Here is a 13,334-nt window from a genome sequence, read left to right on the forward strand (position 1 = left end):
GGGGGAGAGTCTGTTGAACACTGAGTGGGACTGAAACGTAAAGCTAAAAATAGCTTCATGAATAATGCAGCAGAAAGGAAGAGAAGTGGTCACCGGTCTACAGTAGAATGAAGCTCAGGGTCAGTCACAAAGAACATGCAAGAAAAAGCAGTGACAGTGATAAATGTGAGTTTAGCAATGGTTTGTGAACAGAACTCCTGTATTCTAAAAGATCCATACATTAGCTCCAATGCATTTTATTTTTATTTTAGAAACACAACCAGAGCATTGAATAATAATAACACAAATATTGAATAATAATAATAATGACACAATATGATAAAACATAAATACAACATACAAGTTCTGTCTCGTCCAAAGTATAATAAATTTGTCCATTTTCAAGTCAAGTTTGAAAGTAATTTTTTCCATTTGTCAAATGTCTGTTATACCGTATTTTCCTGACTATAAGTCGCACCTTTTTTCATAGTTTTGCCCGGGGTGCGACTTATACTTTTATTTATACTTATATACTTATACTCCGGAGCGACTTATATGTGATATTATTTGTTATTTTCACACTTGTAACCGCATTTCATACTCCAGTGCGACTTATGTATGTTTTTTCTTCTCTATTATGCATTTTTTGGCTGATGCGACTTATACTCTGGTGCGACTTATAGTCCGGAAAATACGGTAATGCTTGATAAAGCAAGAGTTAGCGTTAGCCTCACAACATCCCAAACTATGAACGTCCTGCCGTGATTTGGCTTCAAGCTACCACTCGCCCTCACGTGAGTAACACCAGAGCGCTGTTAGAACGCATCACTGTGTCTGGCACTGGTCAGCGCGTGGTTCTGAAGGTCACACAAGATACCCTTGACCCGGAGGTAAATCTGCACTGGACCAGGAGCAAACCGAATCTGCCCCAGGACTGAACTACACCTCTCACCTGAGCCGTGTGGGACGTGTGAGGACAGAGAGGACAAGAACAGCAGGACAGAGAGGACAAGAACAGCAGGACAGAGAGGACAAGAACAGCAGGACAGAGAGAGGTGAGACTATGACAAATACAACATGTTGTTTTTGGCCGGAAAAACTATACAACGTTTTTGGATTCAAGAATAAGTATGATGCTTTTGATTGCACTTTAATGACAAAAAACCTTATCTTGCCATTTCAAATAATTTCAAATCTGTCAAAAGTGTTTGCGGCTCTTTAGCCAATAAAACGGAGTAGCGAACAAATGGAAAATGTTTAATCAACTAACTGTGACATGTCAACCAAAAAAGATGATGGTTTATGGTCGTCATCTGGACTTACAGACGCTAAAAAACAAACGAATAGACCTTTTTTATAATAAGAACTGCGGCATCATTAAATCAAAATGTCAAAAAAGAATAAACACTTTCAGATTTTTACCAATAAAACCCTTTGACTGTAGATATTTTCTATCCGGAAGCCGTCGCACACCACATTTGAACTGTTATTTGTGTAATAGAAATAATAATTTGACTGGTCGACTAATCGAGGAAATAATCGCCAAAACTAATCATCACTTGCAGCCCTGATTATAATGGAAAAGCTTCTAAATATAGCACGGTGACACTTTACACGGCGAAACTCGCGGTTTTATGACGGGGCTAAACGGTCGGAGCTGACGGAGCAGTTTGTTCCGTGTGTTTCTGTTGTGCTGATGAAGCTGATGAAGCTGATGAAGCTGATGCAACCTGGTACTGACATAAACGCTCTATCCCATTCATTTTAACGAGGCTGCAAAAATAAAACCATGAATTTTAACGTTTGTCGGCAGCACGGACAAACAGTTAGCTTGGTTTCATTTGGCTAGGAGAAATATGAGTCATTATCTACTCACGTTCAGCTGCAGTTTCTAAAGTTCACAAACGTGGGCATGATTTGTGCCGTTTGATCAAATACAAACAAAATGTCATTGTCAAACTGTTGTTGTCTGCTGTGTTTTGGGGCTTTGTTGTCCAGAATAACGTTAGACTTAAGACATGTTTGTTACGCGGTCGTTAGCGTGTATGCTAGTTTATGCGCCAATTGCTAACGGTAACAACCTACACGGAACACTTCGACACGTGGTGATGTTTTCTGACGAGGTTCTGGTGTTACTCGCGTGAGATCGAGTGGTTTTCAGTCGCCAAAACTGCCCTGGATTTTCATAGTTTGTGATGTTTGGAGGCTAACGCTAACTGGATTAGCTTTAGCATTGGAGCTAATACATGGAAGGGAAGCAGTTCTGTTCACTGGAAGAGTTTATATGGCTAAAGGGATATCGACAAAAAAAATGACTAAAATGAATACCGCAATTTTATTTATTTATTTTCAATTTATTTTAGCATTATTTTGATAACAATATTTATTCAACAATTCATCAGCAATGTACTGAAAATGGTGCTTGTGAATGTCTTGGCTGAGGGTCATGAATGGACCATAAAATTAGACACAAAACAGCAGAAAATCTGTCTTTTGAGTTTTTTTTATACTTGTTTTAATCATAGACAATGTAAAGATAGTTTGTTTTTGCCAAAATACAATTGCGATATTATAAATGTTTTGATATATCTACACCTTGGATTTAGCTATATAAAATAAAGATAGACTAAAAAAATAAATAAAAAGCTTTAAATAGGACTTATTTGGTGTGTCAAACCTTCATTATCCTCTGCCGTTTAGGACATCAAATATAATAACTTATAACAAATAAAGCACTTACCCTCAGACCAAAATAAAACAATAGAAGCAGCTTTACAGATTTGTATCCAACATAGTAACTCGGTTAGCACTGAAGTGAATCCACATACGTCGCTTTACAGTCTGATGCATTATTCATTCACTCCTCGAGCTATTTCGAGCCTCAGCCGTCCCGGAGCAGACAATCACATCTATAATGCAGGGTTAAAGGGGCGAAGTGTCTTGCTCACGGACACCACAGCAGAGTGCGACGGAGAGCAAAGATTTAACTAACAACCTTTGTGTAATTGAGCAAATATCTCTACTTCCTGCTGCTCATACATCAGTGTCAATCAATGCATAAAATCGCTCGTCTTGACTATTGTGTTTATTTATTCACGTCGAAAAGAAAGCAACATAAAGCCACAGAATTTAATATACATCCAGTCATATCCGCAGAGCATAAATGTTACATAAAAGGAGCTTAGATAATCTTTCATTCAATATAGATGTAGGAGCTAAGCTGGAGGCTGACGGCGCGTCATTATTCGTCTCCTAATCCTCTGTCTGCGGCTAAAACAAACGTGTCGGGCGCCAAATCGTGTTTTTCAGGCTGCCGGGGGTCTTATTTAGCGCGGAATAATCCAATCTGACTCCGCTCGCCGACGCCGTCCACCTGCGAGCACCGGCGCGAATGTGACAGGAAACGCCCTGAGCAAACGCAGAGGATTAACTGATCACAGACGATGCGGTTTCCTCTGTTGGCGGGAACAATTAAACACATTTAAAACAACTATTACGCAGGACGATAAAGATTTGAGCGTGTTAATGATGAGAAGAAGTCATTATTAAAGTGTTAAAAGTTGGTGTAGCTAAATAAAGGCATGTGCAAAGTAGTTTAAGACCAGCTTTTATCACAGAATCCTGATTTAATAAAATGCTGCGCTTGTTTCCTGTTGTCCTGGTAACCCCTGACTCACCCCACGCGCTGAAATAAACACACAACAGTGGCAAAAACTTCAAAACATTGCGTTACTCTTTGCATTTCTCCGTGCAGTGGATTTAATTGAAATCAAATCACGCAGTGGCATAAAGTAAGCTGTTCTGCTGTTATCATTATTGTTTAATGTCATTAAATAGAGCTGAATAAATCTATTTTTTGACCAGATTATGTTTAACAGGAAGAGCATTAAAGGGCCTATGACTAATTAAAGGGCCTATGATTCTAATTTTGACTTTATTTTGTGTATTTATACATGTTGTACATCACATGTACATTACAGTACCAATCGAGCAGGTATTTGTGAAGAAAACGTTGAAAAATCTGTACAAAATGACAGGAAGTGACATCACACCAGGGACCACCTCATTCCATTTCAAGTTCATGCAGAATTTACACAAAGAAACAACTTTTTGGACTTTCTAAACATCAATTCAACAAAATAAAGTCACTCTCATACATTTGAATTGGTCCAATAAAACAAATTGTGACATTAGATGAGTTTTTGCCCAGTGTTTGCTGGGTAATTTACAAACAGGAAGTGAAGCTAGAAACCTAAAAAAATTTGCGATTCTTTGATAACATTTAAATTCAAAATATATTTATCTTCTGTCCGACCTGTAAGGGGCACTTTATTGTTCTTATGCATTTTAGAAGTTGTTTGTAGCAGTCTAAACTACAGAGTTAGATGTTTTTATACATAATAAATCATTTCCACAGCCCTAAAAAGAAAGAGGAAAGAGGAGTCTTTCCGCTCGTTCGGCCTCGCACCAGTTAAATCATGGCTTTAGAGTTCATTTGGTTACTACGGCTGCAGCTCCACAAATGGGTCACGCCCCGGGCCACCCACCGCTGCTGCTGCCGATCGGAGCCCCGGGACGACGCAGGATCAATACAGTCACATTCACAGTGAGAACCGTATCCATAACGACCCACTGACACGTAACGGGATCGGATCGTCGATGGAGAGTCACTTTTAGACTCAGACACGCAGTTCAGTGTTTAAAGCTGCGCGTCGATGTCGTTTAGCAAACAAATAGTCAAATGAATTCCTCCAAAGTTTAAGCTCGTTTCCACGTGCTTTTGATTGGCCGAGAGTGTCTCCATTAACGAGCTGATCAGTCGTTACTTGCGCAGATCTGTTTTTGGAGTACGGACTGTTGTGGGATGAAATACTTTATACTTGTTTTGTATTATTGGCCCAGAAAATGCTGTGAAGGAGTTAAAGGTGAAGCCAGATCAAAGCAAATCAGATCATCAGAAACGGACAGCAAAATATTTCACATAATATGATAATATATAATAATATAAGAAAATTGTATAATATGATACAAATAATGTTTTTTCTCTTAATGTATAAGATTTTGTTTATATTTTTTCCATCTTGAGTTATTAATTACCCTTGATTATTCTTGGTTTTGTGTCTATTGAGTTTAATTTGGATTATTATGTTTACTTTTACCAGACTGTGAATTTTTTTGTTTATTTTGTTACTACCTGACGACTTAAAGTGCCCCCTACAGGTCGGACGACTCATTGAACTAAAATGCAGTTAGTATAAATATATTTAGAATTTTGCTAGAAATTATAACAAAAAAAGTTATCCCAGAATAGCACTTTTTGGGTTTTTTTTTAACTTCACTTTCTGTTTGTAATTGATGACATGACACATCCAGCAAACACTGGGCCAAAACTCATCTAATGTCACAATATTTTTTTATTTGACAAAAGAAAATATATGAGACTCTGATGTTTGTTTGTTTTTTCAAAAAGTAAATTCTGCATAAACTTTGTCTGGAATGAGTGTCCGTGGTGTGATGTCACTTCCTGCCATTCATTTTCTACAGACGTTTTAACGTTTTCTCCACGAATATCTGCTCGATTGGTGTCAAACTATAATGTATGAGTACAACAGGTACAAATACATCAAATAAAGTCAAAATTTGAAAATCGTAAGAACCTGTCATAGGCCCTTTAAAATATGCCTAAAATATTCACTTGCTGGGTGGTCCTGCTCGGCCTGTACAATAATCAAAATATTGACATTAATTAATGGAAACAGTATTTTGGGGGGCTCAGTATTCATCGTGCCGTCTCTTTTGCATCGGTCGGTAAAGGTTCAAATAATAAAAATCTTGCTGACATTCCCCGGTGTCGAGTGGTTAAAGCCACAGCACATGTGCCAGACTCGTGTGCGTGAGATACAGTTCAGGCTCTGACAGTTTGCTGAATGCTCTCCCTGCTCTCACTCCCATTTCACGCCACAGAGTCCAGTGCATTAAAGCCTGAACTGTTCATAAAAAGAAAAGAGTGTTATCTTTTCTGAAGGAAGCGCAGATGGAACTAAATAATCTTCAGTAAACGTAGTATGACTTTGTACACAATCTCTGACAGATAAAGTCTAAACTAAACTAATACACTCAAAATGTGTTCAAGTGACCGAACTAACGCACGCAGCTCCTTCAGTAAGCTGGCTCCTGCTGACCACGGACCTACAGCTAAAGACCGGGAGCAGGTCACCTCACCTCACTGAGCGGTGGGTCATTCGAAGGACAAACATTGACCGAAACGACAAGATAAGAGAGACCAACCGATCTGGACTAAACAACTTGTGGACTGCACGCCGCCAACGGAGCCCGCCGCCGTCTGAGAGCCACTGCACGGCGTTACAGAGCACTTTAAGACTTTTAAAAGCCCGTGGAAGAAGGGACGATGCGGCGTTTGTGAGATCTCTGTCGATAAATCGCTAAGTGCAAGACAGATGAAGGTAAATAAGAAAGGGAAGAGAGCCATGATAAGGTCTAAAGCGGGATCACAGACTCAGACACACAGGCTCCATCAGAGCTTTATGATCCTTAAAACCCCCGAGAGCCACGTTGCCTCCTGGCGCATCTGGAGGTACGAGCAGAACCGGATGTGTAACGTCCCAAAACAGGTCTCACGGGTTCACGGAGCAGGGCACGTTCAGGTCAAGTGCCATTGACGACTTATGCAACTAAAATGCAGTTACATTTTATATGTTTAAAATGTTGCTAAAAAATATTTTAAAAACTCTCATCCCAGAATAGCTAAATGTTTAGGTTTACAATTTCACTTGGGCAAAAACTCATCTAATGGCTTTTTTTTTTTTTTTTTTTTTTTGACGAATGAAAATATATGAGAGCAACTTTATTTGGTTGAGTTATGTTTAGAATGTGAAAAAGTTGTTTCTTTATGTAAATTATGCATAAGCTTGTATTTGTGGAATGAGTGTCCCTGGTGTGATGTCATGCCGATTTTTCAACGTTTTCTCCACAAATACCTGCTCGGTTTAAAACTATAATTTATATATACAACAAGTCAAAATTAGAAAATTGTAAAAACCTGTCAAAAGCACTTTATCTCAGAGCAGCTCCTTCAGATTGAAAATGACTTCCACACAAAGTCAAAACAACCAGTGTCCAGATGACTAACTTCTTTTTGTCCAATTTATGAAGAATAAATAATATTTTTGTGAGTCTTGTGACTTTTTATTTTTTCCCGTTTACCTGTTATTAATTCATAATTTTAATGGATATAGTGCAATAATAGTTTATGCATACCTGTGCACACAGTCAGCAAATGCATTTGTATTTGGTTACGTTTCCATTTTTTCTTTTTTAAACTCCTCTTAATATCATCATATTTTAGTTATCGGGATGGTCAATCTCAAGAAGGCTCAATAAGTGAAGTTATATTGTAGTAGTTCATAAAGTTTAGTAGTAAATAAATAAATTTGCTTTGATATTGTCGATGACGCATGTAAAGCAACATTATACAGCACACAGACGATACACTAATGAGTCTGTGTAAAAAGCTCTAAAAGTAACTCTACACATGAGCTATATTTTCTGATGACTTTTCTCGGAGCTTGTACAATGGCATTTTCCAACATCACCTTTTATAATAGAGTCAAAGCCAGACACACAGAGCTGTACACGTGGCCACCGGAGTCGACAGAGTGTGCAAATGTAAACAGAACGAACACACACGACGACTGACGTGCTGACGTGAGCGTGTGATGCCCCCTACTGAGCAGCGCCATAAAACTGCAAGGCAATAAACAGGGAAACAAAGGATCAGCAGATATTTCACTCAGCTAGTTTAAAGGCAATTATAGCAAATGCTAAAATCACTTAAACTTGAACAACAACTCACCCTTATGCAATAGATGACCGTATATGACCTTATCCCACCAATAGTGTAGCTTAAGCATTCATATTCACTTTATTTATTGTATCCTATATGTTTTACTTTACACTAAATGTTTGCTATTTTTGCTGCTTAAGGTAAGATAACCTTTATTTGTTCCACAATGGGGAAATTCCAGTGTTGCAACACAAATAGGCACAGAAGTATAATCATTTAAAAAAAACTGATAACTTAAAAAAAAAAAAACTCTTATACTCTTGAAAAGATTTACTTCACTCTTTATTTTATTGTAATGTATAAGCTACTGCGGCCAAGTAATTGCCAAAGTCTAAGTTTAGTTTTTGATAGTTAGATTTACATGAAATATATTTCATTTATAACCCTGACATGGGAAAGCAACATTAAGTAAATCACTTTTTAATAATAAGGGCAGCCCACATTCAATAGTCCACGAGATGGATAAAACCTACCACGAGCACAGGTCCATTCATGCAAAAATCCCACTACAGAGTAAACCCATACTCTCAGCTGATTGCCTGCACGCCCAGAGCCGTAGAAAAACCCCAACCCTGATTGGCCGGCTTCAGAGCATGTGAAGCCAAATGTTTCATGCTGCAATGAACTACATCCAAAACAACTCTTCAAGTCCTCCAACTTTAACCTCTGACCTCTGATGAAAAAGCCTCATAGACAACAATACGGCGATAGTGACCTGTAATTATTGACATGTAATTTGATAACAATATTCAGACATATTTTATCTGACTGACCAGGTCGTCGTTCCTGAATAAGAATTACGTCACAATCGACCAAGTGGGATTAATAAAGATAAAGAGCTGCACAATATGGGACAATCCAGTGTAAGTCCAGGAGTGCTCCAACATCAAAATAGGTTTAAAAACATTAACTGTCCAGATTGTATATTGGAAAATATTGCAAAAAACTGTCAAAATAAAACCCAATAGAGAAACAAACTAGACAAGGTTAAATTAGGCCTTAGAACATAGAAAAAAACATAAATAAAATAAGCTTTTTTCTTCTTCTTCTTTTTTTTTTTTTAACAATTTCATTAAATGTGAAGACCAAAATACTTTGTTTGCTTCAATATAGATTATTACGTTAACCAAAACTGTAATATCGATTGCACAACTTTTGCAAAAAAAGTATTGTACATTGTTATTTTAGCAATCGGTAATGTGCCTCTAAGTGTTTATTGTATGTAGTTTTCTTTTTTAGCACAAAACGTGAATGGATCGTAAAACTGAAAAATAAAATCACTTTATATCGTTTATTTGGATGATTACGCATTGTTTATGTTCACTTAATTTAGAATAAACTCTTACTCATTTCAATAGTTTTATAATAATATAGATGATATGCCCAACATACTCCAGAACCCATCTCCCAGACAACACTGCATCTCACGTCAGAGTCAAAGCAGACGAAGAAAGGAACTGGGCTGCGGCCGGATCTCTTTGCCGTGATTGGCTGCTCGTTTGAGGGTGTGTCCGAGTTTCCTCTTCATCACCCTTCATCGTCACCCTCGCGCTCTCCAAACTCGGACCCGGATTGAGCCTCATAACGTTCGCGCGTTTCCCCCCCCCACCGATTTCTCCGTCTTATCTCGTCCCCATCGCGATCCAAGGACGCGCAGTGGCCCGGTTTCCATGACGACCCCCCCCTTCCCCTCGGCCCCTCTCATCCGCCACCAGCCTCCACGTGACGCGCGGAGGAGAGCCGTGTCAAGGAAGCTCCTGGAAGCCGCGTCTCTGGCCCACGACTGCGGCCACAGGTGACGCTCTGACAGTCGGTGGAGCGCAAAACTGCGTCATATTTGGCGGGAATGCAGCGCGCCATGCTTTCGTGCCGGGCAGAAATGCGCAATAAAGTCGCGCATAGTGGAAAATTCAAGCTTACCTCATTTCGCAGTCTTCCTTTGGATAATTCGCCCGTTGGATGTTTGTCTAGAAGTCCGAATGCGTCACGAGCGCTGGTTATTTAGTCCTAAAACTCGCGTCTCCTTGTGCAAAGATTTGGTAGAAAAGGGGGACGACAGGGTGGGGATTTGCTACAGGAATGGCCACAGTTTACGGGGATAAAAAAGAAAGAAAAACACAGCAGCACTCCGGTGGTTTGTGTGTGTGTGTCAGAGAGATTCGGTCGCAGCCATGTTCGAGGGTAGCACCGTCACCAGCACCGGCACCATCACGCCGACTACGCGCGGGTGGAGAGGCCGGGAAGAGAGGCTGGCAGCGCGGCGTCAGGAGCCATCTTTAGCCGTGGATGAATGAGAGGGAGAGAAAGAGGCGCGCGCGGGGCGATCGTGATCCGGCTGCTGCTGCTGCTGCTGCTGCTGCTGCTGCTGCTGCTGCTGCTGCTGATGCTGCTGCTGCTGCTGCTGCTGCTGCTGCTGCTGCTGCTGCTGATGCTGATGCTGATGCTGCTGATGCTGCTGCTGCTGATGCTGCTGATGCTGATGCTGAAACGCGCACGGCAGACTTAGCTGCACGACAGCGCCCTCGTAGGTTGTCAAAGGTATGGCAGCTTGGTCATCACAGCTCATCGCAGATCCATTACAGCCAGTGTAATAAACCTGGAACTGTTTTGGAAGCGAGCAGAGGTGGCGCTCCGTTACCTTTACTTGTCACCACTCAACGGTATTAGTGTTTTCCTTTATCACATAGTTTCACATCACACATGGTTTAATACTGTTTTTTATTTAGACATATTTTCTCATTTGGGTGCACAAATTGACGTATTATTTAGAATTTGTCTGAGTTTGCTGTTTACACTTCTCTTTGAGTTGCCATTGAGATTCAGAATCTCTGTAAGAGAGACTTGTTGGTAATGATCTACTGATATTAGCAAACTGATTAGCCCTCTTTTTTTCCTTGTTTTGGTTTGGGTCTGAGGATAGAGTTGTAAATGGGTGACAAGTTGTATCTTAGGCAGTGGAGGGTGGTCCATTATGAGCGATGGGGCGCGGCCCCTCCTGGCAATCAGCCAATTAGGTCAAACGGTATTCAACAATTGTTTTGTCTAAAGACAATATAATTTGTTACGAATTATGTTATATTATTATTAGTTTAAATGTGTAAAAAAATAATATATATATCTATAAATGATACTTTGTCTGCGGTCGCTGCGTAACGCAGCCTTTGTCACTTTTCTACGTACCCGTGGGGCTGTTTGAAAAGCACCCCTGAGCCTCATAGAAAAGCAATGGGAATCTTTAGCCAATCACATTCTGAGAAAAAGTGACTTCGTCACTATGGAAAAAGCCATAGGAAAACGGTCTCAAAAAATGGTCTAAAAAAAAACGCCCATTTCAGCGTAGTGTTTACGACATGGAGCTACGCAGTTTACGCTGGAGACACAGACATGTGTGCACACCGTTTGTGGAAGTGCCACACGCTGTGTTTTCCATGTTTACATCTCAAAACTGCATCTACAGACGTCTGTGTACAAAAGGTACGTCCAAAACGATTCAGAATGAGCTCCTCAACTGTTTGCTGGCTTTGAATAAAAACTATATTCATGTTGAAGTGAAAGCGGCTGATTTCATATCAATCCAAGACATGTGATGTGTCAAACTCCGTTACCTTGACTACAAACACACCAAAGAGGAGTGTTTTTTTAGTTTATTACCTGGATAAGGCTAACGCTAAGCATTAAGTATTGTTGAACTTTTATTCTTAAAAATATGCTTTGGTTATTAGAAAACCCATGAAAGAATGTTATAAATGATATGTCTTTAAGAACAACTTCCTAAATAGCAATAATGGAAAATGTTACACATGTAACTTAGAAGCTGTTTTATGAAACAGGCACCAACAATTGTTTGTGTTTTTATTTTCACTTAATGTAGTAATTGCTGCTATGCACTATACGTTACAGTATCACTGAGATTTTTGTTTTGCTCTTTACGATCTGATGTTTTATAAAATGTAAAATGTCATTTTATGTCAAATTAATTTTCTTACAAATGGTATGCACCTCCAAGTCGTAGTATTATCATTGCCAAAAGTGTTAATAAAGTTTGTTTACTTGATGATTAATTCAGCTGTAAATGTGTATTTGAAATATGTATTTATACAGTCAATGTAAAATATAAAATTTTGGACATTTAAAAAAATATGTCAAATAGCTCCCCTATATAAGATAAGCCTTTATTTGTCCCACAATGGAGAAATTCCAGACAGGTATATTTTGCATCACCAGCCGCCACTGATCTTAGGCATACAGTTCTGCACACACACGGATTGTCTTTGCCCAGATCTGTCCCTCACTATCCTCAAAGGAGTGGTGAGTGGACTTAAACACACAGGTGAAATATTAAATTACCGGTATTTAACCCCTTACTATGCTTGGTGACATGGTAAAACATCAAATCAAGCTCAGAAGAGGAAAAACAGCCAGTGCAAACAGAATATAAACAACACTGTCAGGTATGTTCAGTTTATTGTAAAACTGCATTAAAACATGAAAAACAAGCATGAAAATAAAACTATTAAATACGAAAAAAAAAAGTCCCAGTTTCACAGTTTTTAATATAAAACCTGGCATTAAACAGGCCTCAACTCCACAGCCTAATCTCCATCTTATTGAGCCTGATTTATGTTTACATGATCGATCCTCAGCAGCTCGGTGTGTGACGGTCCCACACGGGTCAGAGCTGCAGCTCACATATTTCAGACAGTTCCTCAGACCTGAACGCCTTCCCGCTTTCTTCACAGATTGGTTTGTCTCCTGTGTGCATTTGGTTGTGACTGGGGAGTTTCTATGTTCTATATATTTGAGTGTCTGCGTGATGTCACGCAGGCACTATATGTTCTTGTATTTCACGTATTTTTTATTATTATATTTTCCATGATTTTCCATTTAGCCAGTTTCAACTCCTTCTTAACGCTTCAACCGATTTCAACATGTTATACCTCATTATGATCGCTTTCACAGTAGTACGTGTGCTATTACTTTTGACATTTGAACAACTTGTACTTTTTTTTGTGACGGAGCCAGTCGAGAGAGAGAGAGAGAGGTAGAGAGAGAGAGAGGTAGAGAGAGAGAGAGAGAGAGAGAGAGAGAGAGAGAGAGAGAGAGAGAGAGAGAGAGACGCAGACACTCCAGCAATGGCTTCAGCCATTTCAGATTTTCTAGTCTATATGTTCTATGTTCTATCATTCTTGCACTGGCCACACTCTTTTTCCAGTGTAAATGAATATGTCTGTTGAGATGGGATGATGCAGAGAAAACTTTCTCACATTACTTGGTTTTTCTCCAGTGGACTCTCATGTGTGATGCTATGTTGCTTGACTGTGAGAATGTCTTCTCACAGACTTGACAGACATAGGGCTTCTCTCTAGTGTTAACCATGATGTGGCTTTTGAGCGCTGATAATGTAACAAAACTCTTCCTACGCTTGTCACACTCATATGGCCTCTCTCCAGTGTGGATTCTCATATGTGCTTTAAGGGAACAGGAGGAGGTG

At 39.5% G+C, this 13,334-nt stretch overlaps 1 protein-coding gene across 1 annotated transcript in view; it reads right to left on the reverse strand.

Annotated features, from left to right (window-relative positions):
- Window positions 1-9,957, reverse strand: part of evlb (Enah/Vasp-like b) — a 63,222-nt gene extending 53,265 nt beyond the window's left edge. Inside the window, exon 1 of the mRNA XM_072440114.1 lies at window positions 9,764-9,957. Within this exon, the coding sequence (XP_072296215.1) occupies window positions 9,764-9,768 (5 nt within the window). The 5' untranslated portion in view covers window positions 9,769-9,957. The remainder of the gene's footprint in view (window positions 1-9,763) is intronic.
- Window positions 9,958-13,334: the final 3,377 nt, after the last annotated feature.

Source organism: Eucyclogobius newberryi, unplaced genomic scaffold (genome assembly GCF_026437365.1).
Source record: "Eucyclogobius newberryi isolate DKJ021-1_F unplaced genomic scaffold, fEucNew1.0.hap1 SCAF_1, whole genome shotgun sequence".
NCBI lineage: Eukaryota > Metazoa > Chordata > Actinopteri > Gobiiformes > Gobiidae > Eucyclogobius > Eucyclogobius newberryi.